The sequence below is a fragment of the Cydia strobilella genome, chromosome 24 (genome assembly GCF_947568885.1).
Source record: "Cydia strobilella chromosome 24, ilCydStro3.1, whole genome shotgun sequence".
NCBI classification, from domain to species: domain Eukaryota; kingdom Metazoa; phylum Arthropoda; class Insecta; order Lepidoptera; family Tortricidae; genus Cydia; species Cydia strobilella.
This window is the reverse complement of record NC_086064.1, coordinates 2,960,520-2,983,704: the sequence shown is the minus strand read 5'-3', so window position 1 is coordinate 2,983,704 and position 23,185 is coordinate 2,960,520. Positions and strand designations below refer to the sequence as shown.

Sequence of the window (23,185 nt, the reverse complement as noted above, 5' to 3'; positions counted from 1 at the left end):
ACTATGGGTTACTGGTATAGGTATAGGTACGATTTAAACGATCTTGAGGTACCTATCTTGCAATCAATATGTTATATTAAACCTACAGTAAGTAATATACATATAAAATGATTCATGGATATAACTTTAATGTTGATGGCAGCCTCTTTGGAAAAAAATATTTTGACACGGTTATTCAATCCCAGAATGCTAATATACAGGGTGAAATTTTAACCACCGTTTATACTCTGCGTAATGACTTGATAGGTCAAACTGGACAACTTTTATTATGGGGCGAATGCCAAAATCGCGAAAAAAAAATTGGCTGTCCCATAGAAATCGGCGGCATCACATCAGCAGGAATGTATGAAACAGCCAAATTTTTTATCGCGATTTCGGCATTGGCCCCATAATAAAAGTTGTCCAGTTTGACCTATCAAGTCACTACGCAGAGTATAAACGGTGGTTAAAATTTCACCCTGTATAAAAAGAAGACTGAACTTTTTTATGCATATTCAAACCCCTTTTTACTTGCCTTCATAAACAAAATCTGTTACAATATAACCAGACTCTCCCCTACTAGCTAAATAACGTACTTACATCGTTTATGATGGATACATAAATGCTGCCCATAACCGCCAGGCGACGTCACAGTCGTGCACATAGCCATAGAATGTGGATGATATAGTCAATAAGCAGATGCCCATGTTAATATTAATGCAATGTTGTTACGATGATTTTTTGTAGTCTCAAAATTAGTTAAGGGCAGGTTAAGGGTCCCCGCGGCAAGCTCGGTTCTCCATACAAACGTAGTTCCGCTATCATTTTAAAAGGAGTAGCTAGTTTGCTCTAAAACTTTGTACTTACAATAGGATAAGGTATATCTATCACTGTAGTAAGTTTATGTAGCTTCAGATACCATAGTTAAAAAAATACACCGAATTTAAGTTTATCATACAAAATTTATTTGTGCTCTATTTTGTTTGTTTTATAAACTGTTGCTATATAAACTAATTACAGACCTAGATATACCTCATGTCATTGTATGTGCAAAGTTTCATTACAATTCAACACGTAAATGTAAAATGAGAACGAAACTCCCTTATGGGAAGGTGAAATTCGGCCGAGCTTGTTTTGTGAAAATTTTGAAGAATTACCTTAGCAGTCTCAACTCTTTCAAAATTGTTCAATGTGTCTTCTATATCTTGCTGCATGGCAGTCTCGAGCTCTTCATGCTGTTCCTGGCTCTGTGGCTTTATAGCGTTGGCTGGCTCTTGACTGGGCTGAGAATTTATAGCACACAAGTGCTTAAGATCAATGCGGCGAAGACAGTCTACGAGGGAAGACCGACAAGCTCTTTCGTCGCTTTTAACTCTTGCGTTGGTACGAATACTCCACTTAGGTCGGTAGAGCAAGACTGTTTCTCCCTTTCTGGTTGTGTCCGAGTGACGTACGTGTAGGCAGGGACCGACCCGCTATCCCTTGCAGAGGGTTTTGTAAGGGTTTTGCATAAGGCTTAACTCACCATACCCTTTGCCAGACGAAACCCTTTCATTTTGCTTTTAAAGCCCTTATATAAACCTAACCCATTACCCTTATAAGGGTTAGCCTTATAAAGGGCTTCCCTTTTAGCATATGAGCGTGCTAATTTAAATCGTCTACCTTGTTCATAAAGCACACATTACTTCGAATCCGAGCGATCGTCGGCGGCGGCGGCGTTCTATATACTAATCCTGTCTCTTTCACGCAAGGCTGAACTATGACATTACTAAAGGGAAAGCTTTATAAAAAGGGTAACCCTTATAAAGGGATTGAATGGGCTTGCAGTTCAAACGGGAAAATCTTTCAATGCGTTAGCCGTGTTTAAGGGACGCCCATTGAAAGGCTTTTATCGCGGAAAGGGTTTTCCGGTCCCTGCGTGTAGGTTTAGGTACTAATACGAGAGTTATTGCCCCATGACAGTCCCCAGCAATATATTTTTTTAAACCTGTATTTCCCACATGGACCTTATAAGTAATTACAGTGGCGAACCGTGTGAACCCACAAATTCCATTGACTTTGAAGTCAAGATAACGAACATTATTTCCTCAAATGATGATGATTATGATGTGAACAATTTCAGAGTAGGAGAGCTGCAGCTCGCACTCTGCGTCGGTCAGACGCGTGGCCCTGTTGAAGCTGCTCGTTATGGAGCTAACCATGTCGAGCAGTTTTCGATATAAAGACGTGAGTGACCACTTTTAATATACTCAAGATGAGTATTCTTATAATGTTATTAACGCGCCGTCACCGTTAGTAACCACTCACAGCAAAACCACCAACACCAACCTTGCTTTAGCTCTTGAACTGTTTCGAGTTTTTGGAACCGAGGACCAATTGGACCACCTATTTGTATACAGTAGAACCGCTTAAAACGCTCTTATTTATTTATTAAACTTTATTGCACAAACAAATAAAAATGTACAAATGGTGAACTTAATACCAAAAGGCATTCTCGAAATCTCTACCAGTCAACCATTGGGTCAAACAGAGAAATATGTTGCACGTTAGCAAGTTTAACTGTAAACTGAAATAGATTTCATATACTAAAGAAAAAGTGATCAAGCCCTCTAGTGGCGGAGGCCTAATTTTTACTGTATGGACTGATAACTATATTTTTTTCAGATGTGGTTGGTGCAAATGGCCCTTTGGTATGATTGAAAACAAAATTACCTTTTCAGAAGTCTCCATGTCTTCCAAATCGTTTAGTGACCCTTCAATGTTCTGCTGAATAGTTTCAAGCGGCTGACCCTCGGTTTTCTGCACCAAACCCTCTGTTGGTTCCGCTATGGTGTTGGGACTCAACTGAGAAATTATGGAAGGAGTATTTAGTAAACTCACGGCACTGACCACCGCGGACGTTCTCCTCTGCCTCAGGAATTGAGCTGAATTAATGCAAAAAGCGATCGCCAGCCCGCCTGTTTCCGGCCGGGACAACACTACATCTACCGCCGATGTTGCTACAGATTCAGAAGATTGCTGGCGCTTGACTTGAGATATTTGTGAAGGGGTCCCTTTGTTTGACATAATTATTGAAAGTCATAATGTAAAGATTGTCATATTATCATTTGTCATAATTCTGTAACCGTCAACTTTTCAGGATTTTCCTAAGGTTATACTACAGATAGGTTAGGTTAGGTTTGTTTTATGGCAATCCTGAAAAGTTACGCGTTTCTGAGAAAAACTAAGTTATGACTAACGAAAATGTGGACAAACAATACATTATGACTTAAAACTATATGGGAAACAATTAGAGACCCATTTGTGAAATTAAGAGTAGAACAAATGCTGTACAATATGTATGTTTATTTGCGATATTTAGACTACAATGTAGAGTCTACATTGCAGACCTCTCATGGTCATGAACAACAGAAGACGCAGCAAAATATCTCAGTTTGTGATATGCAGGGTTCCACAGACAGAACCGCCTCACGAGACATCTTTATTTACCAAACTGCTTTACACAGCAATATACTTGCTGGTTCTCAGCTTATTTACATGTTAGTAACTGGTTACGTATTAAGGGTCCCCAGCAAGCTCGGTTCTCCATACAAATACAAACGTAGTTCCGCTCTCATTTTAAAACGACTAGCTAGATTGCTCTGAAACTTTGTACTTACAATAGAATAAGGTATATCTATGTCTGTAATTAGTTCATGTAGCTTCAGATACCATAATTGAAAAATACAGTGAATTTGAGTTTTTCATACAAAACTTGTTTTTGCTCTATTTCGTTTGTTTTATAAACTGGAGCTATATAAACTAATTACAGACCTAGATATACCTCATGTCACTGTATGTGCAAAGTTTCATTACAATCCAACACGTAGTTTTAAAATGAGAGCGGAACTGCGTTTATATGGGAAGGTGCAATTCGTCTGAGCTTGCCGGAGACTCTTTTAGACAAAACATTCGCCTACTGCACTTAGTTGCCAAAGGGAAAATACTTCCCTTGCAACTGGTTGTGAAACATGGTTGCGATGACAGCCGAAAGGGATTTTTGTAGATTAAAATAAAAATCACAAAACGTCAATAATTTACCTATAACTCCAGATTACACCTAGGTGAGTGAGGCTAGCTATAGCTGCTTGACTTCACTGAAACGAACTAGGTGTGATATGATGATGTAATCCTGTTATCCCTCATTAGGGACATATATAGGGCTCGCAGAAGAATTTTCCATGTCGCGATCCTGAGCGGTTACTTCCAGCTCCTTCCAGCCGACTCCAGCTGAGCCAGCCTCCTTCTCAACTGATCGCCTTCATGTGGTATGAGGCCGCCCCGACCGTCTACTGCCAGTTGACGGTCGGGGCGGTGTAATATAACTAAGTTATAACATTGCAAAACTACAATTACCTTAGTGTTCTCCATGCCTTCTAGTTCTTCTTCAATGTTTTGTTCCATAGTGATGTTGGTGTCATTTGGCTCCTGCTGTGGTTCCGTCTTCAGATTCTGGGAAGATTCGGCTGTCGTGTTGGCATCAGACGCTTGCTCTTGACTTGACTGAGAAAGAAAATATTGTATACTCAATTTCAGCTGAATATTCCATTGACACCATTATTCGGATAATTGAAATCGGTTTTTCACTTTTAGATATGAATAGCATAAATTAAGGTTGAAGGTCTTTGGTTACCATGGTAGTTATTTATGAAATAAAAGAATTTAAATGACCATATGTGACGTTTTCAAGCAAAAGGTACCATATTGTCGCTTGCTTGTATCTTTATATGAAAAACCTGTCAGCGTCCTTATGGTAAGCAACAATGCGGTACCTTTTGCTTGAAAACGACACATATAATAACTTGTTGACAGTTATTATTGTGTCCTCTCGGTCTTCACTTCATCACCCCAAGGGCAGGAAAAGTATCAAAATGTCAGGATGTATTTTTTATCCACTATAAGCTAAAATCTATTTAAATTGTTTAAGTAGCTATTTAATGGCCTTGATCACATTTTAGTTTCATGTAAATCGTAACACAATATTTTTATCCATTTTGTGTATACTTATACTAATATTGCGCACTGTTATGTTACAACGTAACATTGCCTCCTAAATGAAAATCCCAAAATTTGCCATAGCCGGGTCCACACATAGCGAGCATACGCGCGAGGCAATTTCCTCGCGCACTAAACGGCCGGTTTAGACGTGCCTCGGCCGAGGCGGCGCGCGCGAGGCACGTCTTAAATGTCGATACAACACGCGCGCCTCGGCCGAGGCACGTCTACACTGGCCGTTTAGTGGGCGAGGAAATTGCCTCGCGCGTATGCTCGCTATGTGTGGACCCGGCTGAATGATGCCAGTTGATTTTTATTTGTTTGAAAATTCAACGAAACAAAGGAATTCCAACTCTGTTCCAGTTGAATATGGTTTAAATTTAATCGAACTGGAGAAGTACCATAGGTTAGTTTGTAATTTTCCTACTGTCAGTTTATAATTTAACTGAACTGATGAGTGTTTCCAATTTTACGGTGACATATATAAGACCTAAATTTGCCACCTCTGGTGTTGCGGGTGTCCATGGGCGGCGGTGATCGCTTACCATCAGGTGATCCGTCAGCTCGTTTGCCTCCTATATCATAAAAAAATGTCAAAGCAGTGCAGTAAATATACTTACATTAGCCGCCATATAGTCATCATCTGTGAGGACTCCCTCGCTCAGCCATTCCTCCTGGCCCTCCTCCTGGCCCTCCTCCTGACCCTCCATGGTCGAGTCCAGGGACGATGGTGCTACCTGAGACATGATAAACATTCGCTGTTTCGAAACATCATCGTAAAGATTGCATGCATATCTCTTGTGAGAATCTTTACAATGGTGGATACCTAGACACTTTAACTCATGTAAAACTTCATACTTGTACTAACAGCAACTATTTAATACATGGTCTTGATATGTAGCTACGCTTAATAGAATAGAAACACGTGAAAATGTACTGTATGAAATTACGAAAAAAAGAGTTATGGTACTCACATCCATCTTTGATACTTTCATTGGTGGTTCCTCCAAATCTGACATATTAACTGTTTTGAGAATTGTCTGATGGATATACAATGTTATTTCGTTAAAGATTCCAAAATTAACAATCACAGAATTAAATCAATAACAAACATAACCTCAATGTTTTAGTGACATTTAGTTTTTATTCTGTGGTCGGAATTCGGATACACTGTTCGAAGGGTCCATACGAAACAAATAAACTAAGGGTTTGTGCGTTACGGAACCCTTAAGAACTTTTAATTAATCTTGTGATTCTAGTGTTAATAATATACCTAGAATCTGTAAAGTCCAAATAGATCCATCTTTGCTAATTACATTTTTAAACTTGCTTTCTATTCTTTTTAAGTTCATGTTGAAAGGTTCAATGTAAAGTAAATCGATCGATTTATTATTTGTATAAATAATGTAATCAGTACAACACTATACCTGTCATCAGTGGGGTTACCGCGTTATAAATACTTAAACGTTAATTGAGGACAATACCGTGGATATTCTAGTAAAATCAGACAGAGAGAATCATACTATCTTTGTCTTACACTAGTACTAGCAGCCAAAAGAAAAGGATGAGTATAGTTTTTTTTTGTTCTTATTTACTGACAATTTTGTTTGACCAACTAAACCTAGTCTTTGGCAACGCTGTCCACTGGAGCGGAGCGAGGCAGCGAAGCGGTGAGCGAGATAAAAACTCACCAATTGAATCGCATAAAATCTTCACCCCTCTACGCTCTGCTGCCTCGCTCCGCTCCAGTGGACATACAACCTTTAAATTAAGCATTTTGTGTATATTTGTTACTTTAACATGGCAACAACGTTGCGGTTATCAATAAAAAAAAACTCAGCCAAACTAAACCACGGGCGTTTATCTACGAAGAACGAAACGTAGCCGTAGAGACGGCCTTGAGACGTCAGACCAACTCGATAATGACGTTTAAGTCCTTTGCTATTGGCTAACTCCCCACCGGTATTCGTACTGTCACTGAGCACTGTCAAATCGCGTCGCCGTTATTTTTTACGTCATTACAGTTTTCGCGTCGAGTTGTGAAGTGTTTGCGTTGATTAATTTCCGTACCTTTATTTCTCCGTGATAATTGTAATATTCAGTGCTACGTTTCATTTTGATTTTCAAAATGCCTCGCAAGTGCTGTATACCCGGCTGTAATAGCAGTAGTATACGAAAGGACGTTATGCTGCACAAAATGCCAGCGGCCAGTGAAAAAGTTTTATTGTGGCGGAAAACAATTTCAGCAGTTCCATTTACCATCTTTGAGGGTTTGACATCGGGTGAAATTAGTAAACTACACGTTTGCCACAATCACTTCGAGGCGAAATACGTGTCTTCGAAGATGCGGTTAAGGCCGAATGCCTGTCCAACATTGTTTACCCTCGAAGAAATCACCACTGGAACGCCTGCTCACTCATCTGCTGAAGGAGGTATGTAATGTTTATATAGGTTAACCATTTACTAATATCTTTTAAATACCACGTGGTATTTATTTGTCATTATAATTCTGTTACAGTATACAGGTACCTACGCGGAATTATTAAAACGGACACAACTTCAAGTTTTCTCAGTCGATGCCGCCGCTGACATGGGTTTTCCACTTTTTCTAAATGGTTCGTGTATTCGTTATTCTTATTGTTGATATGAGTTTGTTACGTTTATTTGCATTCAGTGTTAGTCTGGCCTAGTGGGTACAATTTTATTATTCGTGTGATGAGCATGGATGGATATTTGTTCTGAGTAATAATGGGTGTTTTGTATGAATTTAAGTATTTATAAATGGTTATATAACATATATTATTATATATGTATATGTATTTTTGCCCAAGTACCCACTACACAAGTTTTATTGAGCTTACCGTGCGTGGGACTCATTCATCAATCAATATATTAAATGATGAGTCAATCTGTCTAATAATGTTTGTAATATTTTATAGTTTTTAGTATTGGTCTTAAATCTTATATAGATACAGATGTAGTGCATAATTGTTTTCCATCGTATTTTCATGCTACTTCTGTCAACATCAGTACTTTTTGTACAGAGACTGACTGAAATAGCAAGACATGTTCGTATGTTTCAGTGACATTATTATACCTATATGTAACATCATTGTATAAAAAAAAGTATTTTTTATTTTATACCATATCAAACAGAAAAAAAAATATGTTTTGCTTTTGTGTTAATTATTTTTAAGGCATGGTATTTATTTTTATTGTCTAATCGTTAGTACCACCAAATTTATTACCTAAGTATATGTAATGGGTATTTATTTTATCAGGATCCATGGAACTTGAAAGCATGGGAAATTCTGACCACTCTTATGCCAGAAAACGCCATTATGACCACACCTATGCTATGAATGCACCAATGAATGTATCAAATGATGCTGCTGCTGTACTTGTACCGTCACACATAACAACTGTAGTTGATACAGGTAATTTTATCATTTCTATTTTATATCATCACATATGTGTTGCTGTGAACTTCAAAACCTTTTCTGCAAACAAAAAGCAGAAATTATTTATTTGCATTGATAGTAACATACTGGCTGCAGTAATAGTAGTAATCGGACAGGCTATACCTATTGATATTTTTACCTGCTGATATACCTAGATTGTCAATATAATTAGTCAGTGATCCACAAGAAAGTTCAGAAGGCTTTCTCTACCTGTAGTACCTGTTAACCTTTGGGCCAAAAAGAGATCAAATAGTAATAGGTGCGTGAAATATTTTCAAAAGGTATTAGAGAAATTGAATACTAAATAAATACTATACTTAATTAGGAAAAAAAAATTATGATACATTTTATGTTTTCAGCAGATGGTTCACTGGAATCCATGCCACCTATTGCGGGACCGTCGACTGAGGCATCTCATCGAAATTCAGGTACCAATAATATTTACTTTCGCTCAGTATTCACAAACATTATTAATTTTAAGTTTATTTCTATCAATTTGTTGTTCCTGTGTAATTGTTGTGTAGTTAAATAAAATGGATTGAATTCTCTTTTTTAATCCAACATCTTTACAAAAAATAAATGCTACTGGGAAACAAACAGTTTTTATATCAGTAAATATTAAATTATAATTATTACGAATTATTTATTTATTTTTATTTAAGCCTTTATTTTTCCTTAAATAGTTTTACATGATAAAAAAAAGTTTTCTAATATTATTGTTTTCCATTTTTACTATTTTAAGGACCCCTGTTGGGTATAGGCCTACTCCATATCTTTCCACCTTTCTCGGTCTTTTGCCTTGATTAGCCAATTTTCTCCGGCTGTGGCTATAATATCCTTGGATCACCTTGTTATGGGTTTTCCCGCCTTCCTTTTGCCATGGGGTCCTGGCCACTTTGTGACTTTGTTGGTCCATCTGTCATCTGTCAATCTTCCTATGTGGCCGGCCCATCTCCATTTCTGTTTCAGCACAAACTCGAGGGCATCTATGATGTTTGTTTTGGATCGTATGTACTTGCTGTTAACCTTGTCCTTTAGTTTTATACTGAGAATGCTCCTTTCCATGGCTCTTTGGCAGGTTCTTATCTTTAATTTGTTCTTGTTTGTGTGCACCCAAGTTTGAGAACCGTATGTAAGGCATGGTAAAATGCACGTGTCCATTACTGTTTTCTTATGTTTTAGATTGTAATTTCCTTTTAGAAGCTCTTTAAAACTCCAGTACTTCCTCCAGCTGTTATGGATTCTACGGTCTATCTCCTGGCTGTTGCTGTCAGTGTCGAAAGATATTCTCTTGCCCAAGTATATGTAATGGTCTACATATTCAAGTTCTTTGCCTTGTATGTGTATTTTTGTAGGGGCTCCGTTAGTCATAACTTTTGTTTTTGTATGGTTCATTTCTAATCCGACTTTACAGCTTTCCTCGTTCAGCTCATTTAACATTATTTGTAGAATGCTGGTATTTTCTGAAAATATAGCTATATCATCCGCGAAACGCAAATGACTTAAGTGTTTATCAAATACTTTAATTCCTTTTTTATCCCAGTCCAGTTGACAGAATATGCTTTGTAGCACAGCTATGAATAACTTTGGTGATATTGGGTCCCCTTGTCGGACTCCTCTGCCTATTTTGAATTATTTTCCTCTCGTTTCGAGTTTGACTCTGCTAGTACTGTTTTCATATATATTCCTTAGAGTGTTGATGTATTTAGAGTTTATCTTGCAGTCATTGAGGGCCTTCCAGATTGCGTTGTAGGATATGCTGTCAAATGCCTTGGTGTAGTCTATGAAGACTACATAGAGAGGTTTGTTGTATTCTTTGTATCGTTCTATGATTTGTTCCATTGTGTGGATGTGGTCTGTTGTTGAGTAGCCTGACCGGAACCCCGCTTGCTCTACTGGTTGGAGATTGTCAATTTGTCTTGTTATTCTATTATTCTATTATTACGAATACTTGTAAATATTATTTTATAAAATCACAAATATTTTTCAGAGCCCGTCTCCTCTGCAGATCAACCTTGCATTGCGGTTGTGGAGCCATCATTTGAGCAAACTCCACCGCAAACAGGTAACAAGAACATAAATGTACATCAGATCTAAAAGGGCTACATTTTTTGGACTGAGGCTGGCAAATAAGACTCGCTCACTAAAGCATCTAAGAGCAAGACAACTTATGCCGGCCAAGTATTGCAGAAAAAGTCCATCACAAATTTGTGACATTTCATTTAACAATTTAACAAGTGCACAGTAATTTGTCTAAATATGATGATGAGGAGGTCTTCTCTTTCTTGTGTGCCTCCACTGCATCCTGCTCATAGGTTAATGCAGGACTTGCTTTTTTTACTAAACATTTGTTATTAATCTGGAGGTTCTTAGTGCGAAGGGCATTTATTTGTGTGATATACATGAATATACCACACATGATAGGTTTCTGTAAAATAAAATTACTCGGCACTCCCCTTAAGGGATTTTTTTAAGAACTGCGGGTTAAAAATTTTGTTTTGACCTAGTATGCGTATGCCAAATGGCTAAACTGTACATCGATTCGCGGTTTTTATTTGAAATTGGGCTCATACGGCTTCCACTACAATTAAAGTGAACTCATACAGTAAAATTTATATTATTTTCAGAACTCGCACGGACGTCGGGTGTTCAAGAACAGAACACGAGAAAGGAACGAACTGCGAAATGGGCATGTCGCAAACGACTTCGAGTTGTATCTCACGCGGATCAACTGTCGCCAGAGTGCGAGGCTTTGTATAAATATTACAAAAAAGCCAAAAAACAAGTGGACTACTTCAGACGAGCCAAGATGGCGTCTAAGTTGTCAAAAGAGGCTTCGTTCAAACAATTAGTGGCAGGAATGAACTCTGTGGCAAGAAAATTTCTGTGGATGCAGATTAAACTCTGTACTACGAGTAAAAAAGGCAGAAGGTTTAGCCTAGAGGAGAAAGTAATTGCACTTTCAATTATGAAGCAAAGCCCGAAATGCTACAGATTCTTGCAGAGAATATTCATCCTGCCATGCAAAACGACACTGAACAAGTTGTTATTAAATGTGAACATTGAAGCTGGCATTAATACTCAAGTCTTTAATGTCATTAAACAAGAGGTATGTATGAATAAAAGCTATCTATAATTTTATATTCATAATTTTATAAGAGGTATCAAGTATTTTATTGTAAAAGGGATAAATAAGAGCAGGTAATGAACTGATTGTAGTTTCAAACATTAGAAATAAACCATGCACGGTGAGAGCTCGTACCTATGAGTTTCCCGGAGCTGAAGTACGAAATATACCAAAATATACGAACAATGTACGAAAAACCTAGTGCTTACTAAACATATTAAACATATTAATAACGGGTCACTCACGTGTTTTAAGTCGAAAAACGCTCGACGCTACTCCTATTAGTGGGATTATGTTATCAAATTGAACCCTAGACTACTTTAAGATGCAACCAGGACGACGCTAAAATGAGCAAGGCCTAACATTGGAATTAACATTTTATTTTACTTTCAGGTCTGCAAATGGAATGGGGCCAAAAGAATGTGTTCCATAATATTTGACGAGATGAAGTTGGAGGCTGGCGTCCATTACTCGAGAAAACATGACAATATCAATGGATTCGTGGAATTGTCTGAGAAGACCAACCACTTGGCCGACCACGCTCTAGCATTTATGATTAAAGGCGCGGTTTATAAGTGGCAACAACCGATGGCGTATTATTTCTCCGAAGGTGCCGCGTCGGGTCCGCAGATGAAGGCCATCATCAAGGCAATAGTGTCGGCCGTGTGCGAGACGGGCCTGCAGCCGATCGCTGTGATAAGCGACCAAGGGACTTCGTTTCAAAGCGCCTTTAAAAGCCTTCAAGAGGATACTAGAAGATCACAAATCTTAGCAGGCCAGGAGCCCAGTAAATATCTCGTACATATTTTTAATTTTATGGAGATTAAAGTATGTGTGAATGAAACTCCTCTGACAAAACGGTTTTGAAACTCTTTGTGTAGTTCTACGCAGACCAGCTTGTGCTTCTTCTTTTGAAATTGCTCTGTTTTATCAAACCAAAATTAATGTTGTAATTTCACAATTTAAAATGCGTACCAAACAGTATAAAACGTTTTACTTTAAGGTTGTAGTGTGGTTATATTATAGGTATTTATATGTATTTTTTTATATATTTTCCAGATGACACTATACACTTAAATGGCCAAAGCCTTAGTGTGTTGTATGACCCGCCACATTTAATTAAAGGAGTCAGGAATAACTTCTTAACGAAGAATATTGTAATGGAGGATAAAGTCTCTAAGTGGCAGGACTTGGTGGACGTGTACCGCACCGACTGCGGCCACGCGCAGGCTCGCCTGCTGCACAAGCTCAACGACGAGCACATACTCCCGGAGAAAATTAAAAAAATGAAGGTATAATTATTTATATAAGGGACTAAGCAAACTCTCTTGCTTCCAATCGTTTAAGATGGAAAAAAGATAAGGCTAAATCAGAACTACGAGCTTGGCGAGTAATTCAAAAAGAAAAGCTAGCCTTTAGTATATTATGAATAACAATGGTTGCTTTCATCCCATAGTTAATCACTCTACTTATACTTTTCATTTCGGTTATAGGGAAAGTAAATTACTTAACTACATCCACAAAAAATGTATAAACTTGTTGTACCTACTATATTTAATTATATGAACGGGTCTACCGCGATATATAATTTCTATCCGTACCACAGCTAGTGCAACTCGGCTTGAACGTCGGATTTAGGGTAAAAACAATTACATATAGTTAAAATTGTGTGCAAAACGCGAGTTTAAAGTGCTATATTGTTATAAGTTATAACTAATGTCATGCAACGTTGTTGTAGCTTACATTATCTCCCTTGCGTTATCCCGGCTTCTTGCCACGGCTCGGGAGCCTGGGGTCTGCTTGAATTAATTTCAAGAATTGAAGTAGGCACTAGTTTTTTTTATGGAAGCGACTGCCGTCTGACCTTCCAACCTAAGTTTATTGGGATTAGTCCGGTTTCCTCACGATGTTTTCTTTTAATGAAAAGCGACTGGCAAATATCAGACAATATTTCGTACGTAAGCTCCGAAAAACTCATTTTTACGAGCCAGGGCCTGAACCTGCGACCTTCTGATTTAAAGTCACGCGATCTTACCACAAGGCCACCAGCGCTTCCTAGTTGTAGCTTACATAGATTTTGAAACCCGATCGACAGGACGACAGAGATTTATATTTATTATTGTTGTGTTTCAGGTGAAAAACTGTGTACGTGTTTTCAGTCAAACCATGGCAGGAGCTTTATCCTACACAGCTTCATTTTGTGAGTACATGTAATCAATAATAACAATGTCCCTGCACTAAGCAGATTTATTGGGTCTTGTGCGGTTGCTTCACGATGTTTACCTTCATCCAAAAGGCAAATAAAATAAAATAAACGTGTACGTGTATGGCCCTCCTAGCCTAGTCAGTAGTCCCGGGTTTAATTCCCGGTACGGGCATTTATTTGTGTGTTTATCGCGAATATTTGGACCTGAGTCATGATCATGAATGGTTTTTATTTATCTAAGTATGTATATCGTCGCCGGGCGCCCGTAGTATAAGCTTAGGCGAAGGGCCCCCGTAGCGGCGTGGCACCGTAAAGCTTTGGTTTCCTAGGAAAGCGGTGCCGGCATATAGCGGCCGTCATATAGTGGACGCAAAAAGACGGCCGTCTTTACGGTGACGACATGTGGAAAGTTCCGGGGCCGTATAACACACCGTCGGCCACCAATCATTCATTCATATCTCGTGGTACAGAAGGTGCATTTGAAATGTCGTCGTCCTCGCTGCTTCCAGTTGGAGTTGGCACTCTTTTCGTACGTCGGTCCGGTCAAAAAAAAACCCCAATACCTAATGGCTTCACCGCTATCCAAAACACGTGTATCACAAAAGAGAAATTGCTGCACAGTTTCATAACGATTTTTGTAACATTTTCCAGCGCACTACGCGGACGGCACACCGGTCAGCGCGACGCTGGCCAACACGGCGGAGCTGGTGGCGTTCCTCGACGACCTCTTCGATAGCGTCAACGGTGCCAGCACGCACCACAAGCACACCAAGGGAAAGAAATTACGGACTGCAGTGACAGAAAACTCTGAACATCACGCTTTCTGGGCGAAGGCCATACCTATCATCGAAAACATGAAATTCTGCGATCAGAACGGCAAACTGACCACAGTGCCGAGCTTAAGAAATTGGGTGACGACGTTAAAAAGTTTTCAAAGGCTGTGGCAGGTCATGAAAGATAAAAACATAAAGATAATGCGCCCGCGGTATTTTAATTCTGACGCGATCGAAAATTTCTTTGGAAGAGTGCGGGCATACAATGCCAGAAATAATGACCCGACCTGCTACGCCTTTGAGTGCACATTTAAGTCATTACTAATTACTAATTTTATAAAATTTCACGAAAATACTTATAATTGTGAAGAAGACTGTGCTGAGCAAGTTATTAAAATTCAATCATTGTTTTCGCACACCGAAGAAACCAGTTTAATGGACGAGAATACTGCCATATCAGTTGATTCTGCGCCTTCCTCATTTTCGGTCTCCAACGATCGTGAGGACGGCGCAGAACAACTATTGGTTCAAGCCACACGGGAGCGTCTACATGTACACTCGCGGGCATATACCGCGGGATGGGTCACTAGAAAAGTATTGAAAACACTTGGTTGCAAAAACTGTGAAAAAGATTTAACAACAGAAGAAACAGATATCCACAAATGGATATCTAAAAGAGAATATAATGTAATTAAAAAAAATAAATTGACCTATCCCTCGGAGCATGCTGTGGCGTCTTTTGGCAACATTGTCGAAAAATCAAATGAATATTTGGAACACAACGCGCATAAATCAAACATAAAAAAACAAATCACTCAAATTTTAATGTCCAAATATTCATTTGATTTTATCAAATGCGAAAGTCACCGTGATTTGGCTAGGCAGACGTTCATTTCTGTATCTTTAACTCTGAGCATTTTTAACTGGTGTAATACAATAAATAAAATTTTAAAAGGCACCGATGTATCGAGACTGAATATTAAGAACTTGCCTCTCATGCAAGCACAGGCTTACAGGAAATATAAGAAAAGGTTCAGAAATAAATGATAATAAGTATTACATGGTTCTTTCATTTAAAAAGTTATTTCAGATTATCTGGAAAGATTCTGGATAAACTGAAATAACTTTCCCTATACTCTGATTTGTAATTAAATTCCAAAAAACTAACCTCACTCAGATCCTTTTTCTTTCGTAATAATGCAAAATATGTAAAGAAGTAAACTTAAAACATACGGAAAAGAGAAAAAGTGAGGTTAGATTATTGGAATTTAATTATAAATCAGAGATTTATAAAAAAAAGCCTTTTTATGAAATTATGGTAAAATTGAATTTTAAAATTCCCGCGCTGTGAGAAGCGTAGAATTCAAATTTCTTGATTATTCCCGCCATTTGCATTTAAAAAAAAACAAACGTCATTATCGAGTTGTACTGACCACAGATACTTAACGACTAAACTACAAGTAGGCCAGACGTTTGTCTGATACGTAGTATCTTCTTAGTAGTTTGTGAACTAAACTAAATATTTGTTTTCATTTCAATTAGCATGTAAATTGGTGAAGTTTATGAAAATACTTGGAATATGGACTCCATTCAAACGTTATATGGCAAGTGCCGTTGTTGTCTGAAGGCAGGCGAGCATCGCGACGTCTTTAAAGAATATTACTGCGATGGAACTCGCGAAGTATACTTCGATATTTTCTTGGAATGTTTCAATGTTTTTGTAAGTATTTCACACATAAGATTCTTATAAGTGCCTCTGAAAATAGCGTAAGACAGTGTTTACTTACAAAATAGATTGTTCCAGTAATATTTTATAAGAATTTCGGTACTGTAAAATCAAGTAACTTTTTTGTTTATTCACAATAGCATCGAAACTAGTATCTGACAAAGTATCAAGCGGGAGGCGATGACTAAATTTTTTTATAGACTATTTGCTGCCATCCCTCAACCCACCAACGAAGCGGCAGCTGACGTTCACGAGGGTTCATCATACATAGCATAGCCGTTAACCACTATACGAGTTTTCGCCCGGGAAATGATTGGTCATGGAAATCTGTTCCTGGCCCGCAGTCTATAACAAGCGTTTATGATTTGTACTCGTTACATTTGTTTTGGAGCCTAGATACACTAATGCTCTTTCTATATTATATACTCAACATAATTTGAAAAATACTTATACATATTTTACTGGATCTTGAATTTGGGCCATAGTTGTAAGTTGTGGACTAAAGTTACCTGATTTTACGGTACTCGAGGCCTCAGCGCGTATGCGCCCACTGTTGGGCATATGCCTCTCCAATTTTCCTCCTAGCAGCCCGGTTTACTGCTTCTCTACTCCAGTGTGGGCCTGCATTCTTTTTAATATCATCCTCCAATCTGGTTGGAGGTCTGACATCTGGCCTTTTAGAAAGAGGCCTCCATGCTAGGACATGCTTGCTCCACCTCCCATCATCTCGATGACACACATGCCCGACCCAGGCGCATTTGGTCGCTATAACACATATAACTAAGCTTAAAAATGGTTTAGACTGTATATATATTTTGAACAAGATGGGAGGATGAACTCAAACTCACAGCGTGCAGCGTGCGCGAACTGGAGAAGAGTGGCCCACGACAGACCTCAATGGAAAGAGCTAGAGAAGGCCTTAGGCAAGCGGCACACTGAGCTATGCTACGAGACATACTCTAACAGTACTCTAACAGAATAAAAGGGCTTAATAGATAGTTAGATATATTTTGTAAAAAAAATAATACAATTATTTGTTTTAGCTTTCAATATCAAGCGGCAACAGTAATCTGATTTGTGCGGATTGTATACAGAAACTGCGAGATGCAAGCAATTTCCGCAAAATGGTTGTTGACGCGGAGAAGCAATTGCAATTTGGTAAGTTTGGGTTTGGGATATATGCATTATTGACCTAAGTTATTTTTCATTAACCCTCCCTACCCCTTCCCCCCGGATTTAGAGAGTTAGGGCCCCTAGGCACAATTTAGGAGGGTCCCCTTCCCATCTCAACACTGTTGTCACCATATTGTCACTATTGTCCCAGAGGGGAGAGGGAGGAGGGAGAGGATACATATCCCAATTGAAAAAAAAAAAACCATTAGGTAGTTATGCCGTAATTTTAAATAATTTAATTGTATTATATGTTATATGTTACATAAACCTAACACTAACTACTAAATATAAGAAACTTACTAACCAATACGCTAAAACTTCAAAAATGTAAAATTATTAAAAAAAAAACAGAATTGAGCAACGACAAGAAAACGACGCGGTTACAGGTTAGAGGTAGACGGGTTGGGTAGGGCTGCACCGTCATTGAAACCGCTAAAACTTCTAATGTAAAACAATTGTAAATTTGGAAGTAAAAGGCTTTTTTATTTATTTATTTATTTTATATGTTATATGTTTACAGTGAAAGATTCGGCAGACCTTGAGACACAGCAAGATGTGATTTTAGTAAAGCCAGAGCCTGATGATGATTACGACGACATGGAGACAGAATACAAGGATGGTGAGTTATATTAGTTATTAGCGTTCCGTACCCAAAGGGTCAAGGGACCCTATTACTAAGACTCTGCTGTCCGTCTGTCTGTCTGTCTGTCACCAGGCTGTATGTCAACCGTGATAGCGGTGATAGCTAAACAGTTGAAATTTTCACAGATGATGTATTTCTGTTGCCGCTATAACAACAAATACTAAAAAGTACGGACACCTCGGTGGGCGAGTCCGACTCGCACTTGTCCGGTTTTTTTATACAATATTCATACAAACTATGGTAGTATAGTGGAGTGGTGAGTCTGCCCGTAAATTGCTGCTACAGTTATTTTTAATTCATACTAATATTATAAATGCGAATGTGTGTCTGTCTCTCTGTTCCCTCTTCACACTTAAATTGCTGAACCAATTTAGTTGAAGTTTTGTTATAGAGATAGTTTGAGTCCCGGGGAAGGACATAGGATAGGTTTTGTCCGAAATCATCCCTAAACAGAGTAAAAAGGGTATTTTTTTTATTAATTGAGAGAGTTAATAAATTGCCTGATAATTGATACAGCAACTAAGCTTATGCTCAAATTGAATAATAATAAATATAACACCACCAACAAAATTCTGTAACAAATATGCACTGAAATTAGTTTATTGTGATTGTCATTTCTCCTTGGTAAAAATATTAGTGTTATATGTTTACAGTGAAAGTCCCACCAGACCTTGAGATTAAGCAAGAAGGAGAAACAAGGAAGAGAGGAAGGAGGAAGGAAGAAGAGAAAAACAAAAAGGCAGATGATGATCATGACTACATGGAGACAGAATTCGTGGATGGTGAGATATTCATACAAAACATGCAGTAAGTAGCTTAGTGGAGTGGTGAGCCAGTGTCCCTATCCCTAAGCTGTGGGTTTGAATCTCACCAGAGGCACTGAATTGCTCAAAGTGCCTAAGGCGGGCCCAGACTGGCTGTTATATAACATCGTGTGACAGGGACAACATGATAGTATTCAGTGTGTCATGTTGTCCCTGTCACACAATGTTATATAACATTTTATAACAGCCAATATGGGAGCATATCAGGCGTGGCTCACTCCGTGATTTCGCCGCGTCGCTACAAGTACATGCGGCCACACCAATTTTGGTGTCTAGCCATAGTAGTTGCCGCGCACCGCTACGGAACGGACGCCTGTTCGCGCATGCGCCACCTAGCGGGCATATCTGTCGTAAAAGACGCGTTTTGTTAGAGAGAGTATCTTCTGTACCTACTAATATTATTATTATTTATACTGTGGCACAATAAAATGTACAATTTCTCCTCTTACAGAAAAGAAAACTTGTTCAAAAAACGTAAAAGCCCGACTAAACCGGGAGACCGAATTGGGAAGCAAGCAGAAAAGCGACCAACGTGACGTCACCGAGAAGGCCGCTCACGTCCACAACGCACAGCTTATTTTGGAGCACTCCAATGTTACTGCTTTCAAGGTATGTACTCATACTTATAAAATGTATTACATCCATAACCCGGGATAGAAAATAGTTTAACATTTCTAAGCAGCTTTTCATTTAAAAAAAAATTATGGAAAAAAACCGGACAGTGCGAGTCGGACTTGCCTAGTACCGAGGGTTCCGTACTTTTAAGTATTTGTTATAGCTGCAACAGAAATACATCATCTGTGAAAATTTCAACTGTCTAGCTATCGGTTCATGAGATACAGCCTGATAACAGACAGACGGACAGTGGAGCCTTAGTTTGTAGTAATAGGGTCCGGTTTTCACCCTTTCGGTACAGAAACCCTAAAAATCAGCTTTTTTTCTATTTTATTACAGGGCAAAAGCAGAGTTGGACTGCCCTGTTTCTACTGCAAAGACCTCTTTGACAACATTGAAGCATTACGAACACACCAAAAAGAACACAAGAAAAGTGACATGAAGAAATCCTTGAATGCGCTTAGCCCTTACTGTTTTATTGTTAATATGGACATAACAGACTTAAGGTGTACCTTATGTGACGCTAGCTTCAATACTTTAGAAGACTTTAAAAGTCACTTAGAATCAGAACATAACAAAAAGTTTTACACTCAGTTCGAAGACAGAGTAATACCTTTCAAAGTACCCATGGATAATAGCTACATATGCCAAATATGTGGTCTAAAGTTTGAGAGTTTTGGATCAATAGAAAGACATATGAACGGACATTTTAGAAATTATAATTGTGATAAGTGCGACAGGGGATTTGTAACTAACCATAGATTAAATACACATGTTAAAACTATACATGTCGAAGGTAGTTTTCAGTGTGAGACTTGTAAGAAAGTATTTTCATCACATCAGAAGCTTAAAAGCCATGTAGATACAGTACATAAAATGGTAAAGCGCTTTAAATGTACAAAATGTTCGGAGCGCTTCACAGCTTATTTTAAACGATATCAACATTTAGTAGAAAAACATGGTCAAGCCGAGTTAGAATATAAATGTAATGTTTGTGACAAGGTATATAGAAAAAAAAACATGCTATCCCAACATATGAAACGAGACCATTTGGAAGAGCGTTCAATTCAATGCGAAATATGTTTAAGTAATTTTTTCTCACGAAAAGAATTAAACATGCATATGGTTAAGCATAACGGGGCTAGGACTTTTGAATGTACGGTGTGTAAAAAAGCGTATGCGCGGAAGAAAACGTTGACGGAGCATATGCGGATACATAATAATGATAGGAGGTTTTCTTGTGCGGTGTGCGGGCTGGCTTTTGTACAGAAATGCAGTTTGAAAGGGCATATGAAGACGCATCATCCTGAGTATGTAAGCTGTGGGGAAAAATAAAGTTTTATTTGTTATTATTTACTTATCCGATGTATATATTTATCTGCTATAACGACATCAATTTATATCATGAATCTAGTATAACTGGATCGGTCATGAGGGGCGGGGGAAAATGACCGAACGGGATAGTCTTATGTATCTTTCAGTAGGAGTAGCAGAGAAAGCGCTGTTATTGTTTTGTTCTTGTCACAGTCTTACATTTTTTTTATTCCCCGTAAATTTAGTATGGTTTATGGTGGGCTCTAAATCTACACGACCAATCATATTGTCGCATTGCGTATGTTTTGTCCCTCACGGGCGCACGCGTATAGCTGATCTATGTACCTAATGCTAGGTCTATGATTTATATCAATATTCAATGTCGTATTAAACTGTTGTCACAAGCAATCTTGTATTTTCTTAATTACTATCCCTGCTAATGCCCGCCTGTTAAGCCCCCTCCACAGCTGCGAACCCGTGTGGAGTCAATTTCGCAGATCTGCGATTCAGGGCTTCGCGCCGCGATTCGCGTACGTGTGGAGCAGGCTTTAGGTAAAATATCATGACCAGATTTAATAATTTTTAAGAAAAAAAAAACCGACTTCAATGGGGGATGCCGCTGAAAGCATTCTTAGATTCCAGACAATGAAATGAAAAAGACAGCATCTTTTGCCTAATTATGTAGAAAAGGAGGTAAACCGACCCACTTTTCTAGTAGCATTTCGTTTTTGTAAGGGTCGCAGTTCTAACCTAACCTAACCTACTTTTCTGGTAGCATTTCGTTTCTGTAAGGGTCACAGATCTAACCTAACCTAACCTACTTTTCTGATAGCAGTTCTGTTCTGTGAGAATCGCAGTTCAAAACACACCCACCCACCAAACCCACTTTTCTAGTAGCATTTCCGGGTCCGGATCCGAGTCCGGGTCCGGCTGTCCGGGTCCAGGTTTGGGTCAGAGTTCGGTCCGGGTCCGAGTTGGGGTCCATGTTCAGACCCGGGTCCGGGTCCGAGTCCGGGTCCAAGTTTGGGTTTGGGTCCATAAGGAAGAGAACAAATCGCCAAACGTGAACTATGTGTCATTGAATAGTTCCATTCTGATCATCATCAACAGTTCCACTTCATCAAATGTCACTTTTTTAAATGTAAATGCTGGATTTGTTGATGAAAATACAAAAATCACTATATGTATGCCTTTCACATTTGAGGAGTTCCCTCGGTTCCTCGTGGGTCTCATCATCAGAACTCGAGCTTGACAAAAATATGTCTTAAAAACTTAAGTTGCTTAACAAACATAAAGAAGTGGACAAATCGCCAAACGTAAACTATGCGACATTAAAGAGTTCCATTCTGATCATCATCAGCAGTTCCACTTCATCAAATGTCACTTTTTAAAATGGAAATGCTGGATTTGTTGATAAAAATACAAAAATCGCTATATGTATGCCTTTCACATTTGAGGAGTTCCCTCGATTCCTCATGGATCCCATCATCAGAACTCGAGCTTGACAAAAATGTTTCTTGAAAACCTAACTTGCTTAACAAACATAACGAAGAGGACAAATCGCCAAACGTGAACTATGCGTCATTGAAGAGTTCCGTTCTGATCATCATCAGCAGTTCCACTTCATCAAATGTCACTTTTTAAAATGGAAGTGCTGGATTTGTTTATAAAAATACAAAAATCACTATATGTATGCCTTTCATATTTGAGGAGTTCCCTCGATTCCTCATGGATCCCATCATCAGAACTCGAGCTTGACAAAAATGTTTCTTGAAACCTAACTTGCTTAACAAACGTAACGAAGAGGACAAATCGCCAAACGTGAACTATGCGTCATTGAAGAGTTCCGTTCTGATCATCATCAGCAGTTCCACTTCATCAAATGTCACTTTTTTAAATGTAAGTGCTTGATTTGTTGATGAAAATACTAAAATCACTATATGTATGCCTTTAACATTTGAGGAGTTCCCTCGATTCCTCATGGATCCCATCATCAGAACTGCTTTTTGACAAAAACGGGACCAATCTGTATGTATATACTTACAATCAAAAAAAGAATTTTCAAAATCGGTCCAGAAATGACGGAGTTATGGAGTAACAAACATTTAAAAAAAAACAAAAAAAAAAACATACAACCGAATTGAGAACCTCCTCCTTTGAAATCTTGAAGTCGGTTAAAAAGTAAAGATAAGGCCGTTGGCCGTTCATACTAGAGATGCCACGAATATTCGCCAATTATTCGGTATTCGGCCACTTTGTCGAATATTCGCTATTCGGCCGACTGTTGCCTACTATTCGGCATAATACCGA

At 38.5% G+C, this 23,185-nt stretch overlaps 4 protein-coding genes across 7 annotated transcripts in view; 3 read left to right on the top strand and 1 right to left on the bottom strand.

Annotated features, from left to right (window-relative positions):
- LOC134752147 (uncharacterized) overlaps positions 1-6,155 on the bottom strand; it is a 28,475-nt gene extending 22,320 nt beyond the window's left edge. Inside the window, exons 1-5 of one of the 3 annotated variants that reach the window (XM_063687741.1) lie at positions 5,988-6,155; positions 5,634-5,750; positions 4,375-4,521; positions 2,692-2,823; positions 1,137-1,262 (exon numbers count right to left, since the gene is read on the bottom strand). In XM_063687741.1, the coding sequence (XP_063543811.1) occupies positions 1,137-1,262; positions 2,692-2,823; positions 4,375-4,521; positions 5,634-5,750; positions 5,988-6,032 (567 nt within the window). In that variant the 5' untranslated portion in view covers positions 6,033-6,155. The remainder of the gene's footprint in view (positions 1-1,136; positions 1,263-2,691; positions 2,824-4,374; positions 4,522-5,633; positions 5,751-5,987) is intronic. The other 2 variants (XM_063687742.1, XM_063687743.1) reach the window with 2 other exon arrangements.
- A 2,144-nt stretch (positions 6,156-8,299) lies between these two features.
- Positions 8,300-10,571, top strand: LOC134752412 (uncharacterized). The gene is made up of 3 exons (XM_063688123.1): positions 8,300-8,450; positions 8,834-8,902; positions 10,465-10,571. Exons 1-3 carry the CDS (start codon positions 8,300-8,302, stop codon positions 10,569-10,571), a joined length of 327 nt encoding a protein of 108 aa, XP_063544193.1.
- Positions 10,572-11,104: 533 nt separating this feature from the next.
- LOC134752123 (uncharacterized) lies at positions 11,105-15,639 on the top strand. Its single transcript, XM_063687698.1, has 5 exons — positions 11,105-11,583; positions 11,995-12,388; positions 12,661-12,893; positions 13,735-13,801; positions 14,459-15,639. Exons 1-5 carry the CDS (start codon positions 11,284-11,286, stop codon positions 15,625-15,627), a joined length of 2,163 nt encoding a protein of 720 aa, XP_063543768.1. The 5' UTR covers positions 11,105-11,283; the 3' UTR covers positions 15,628-15,639.
- A 407-nt stretch (positions 15,640-16,046) lies between these two features.
- LOC134752140 (zinc finger imprinted 3-like) overlaps positions 16,047-23,185 on the top strand; it is a 123,339-nt gene continuing 116,200 nt past the window's right edge. Inside the window, exons 1-6 of one of the 2 annotated variants that reach the window (XM_063687730.1) lie at positions 16,054-16,300; positions 17,350-17,464; positions 18,000-18,098; positions 18,776-18,904; positions 19,398-19,555; positions 19,901-21,283. In XM_063687730.1, the coding sequence (XP_063543800.1) occupies positions 16,160-16,300; positions 17,350-17,464; positions 18,000-18,098; positions 18,776-18,904; positions 19,398-19,555; positions 19,901-20,896 (1,638 nt within the window). In that variant the 5' untranslated portion in view covers positions 16,054-16,159 and the 3' untranslated portion in view covers positions 20,897-21,283. Of the gene's footprint in view, positions 16,301-17,349; positions 17,465-17,999; positions 18,099-18,775; positions 18,905-19,397; positions 19,556-19,900; positions 21,284-23,185 lie in introns of those variants that run through there. The other variant, XM_063687732.1, reaches the window with a different exon arrangement.

What these genes read in the sequence shown, in the direction of transcription:
- LOC134752412 (XM_063688123.1), top strand. Translation starts at nt 8,300, where the DNA reads ATGGAACTTGAAAGCATGGGAAATTCTGACCACTCTTATGCCAGAAAA. An exon ending in AACAACTGTAGTTGATACAG is followed by an intron (nt 8,451 to 8,833) that starts GTAATTTTATCA and finishes TTATGTTTTCAG; the next exon opens with CAGATGGTTCACTGGAATCC. An exon ending in GGCATCTCATCGAAATTCAG is followed by an intron (nt 8,903 to 10,464) that starts GTACCAATAATA and finishes AATATTTTTCAG; the next exon opens with AGCCCGTCTCCTCTGCAGAT.
- LOC134752123 (XM_063687698.1), top strand. Translation starts at nt 11,284, where the DNA reads ATGGCGTCTAAGTTGTCAAAAGAGGCTTCGTTCAAACAATTAGTGGCA. An exon ending in TTAATGTCATTAAACAAGAG is followed by an intron (nt 11,584 to 11,994) that starts GTATGTATGAAT and finishes TTTTACTTTCAG; the next exon opens with GTCTGCAAATGGAATGGGGC. An exon ending in CTTAGCAGGCCAGGAGCCCA is followed by an intron (nt 12,389 to 12,660) that starts GTAAATATCTCG and finishes TATATTTTCCAG; the next exon opens with ATGACACTATACACTTAAAT.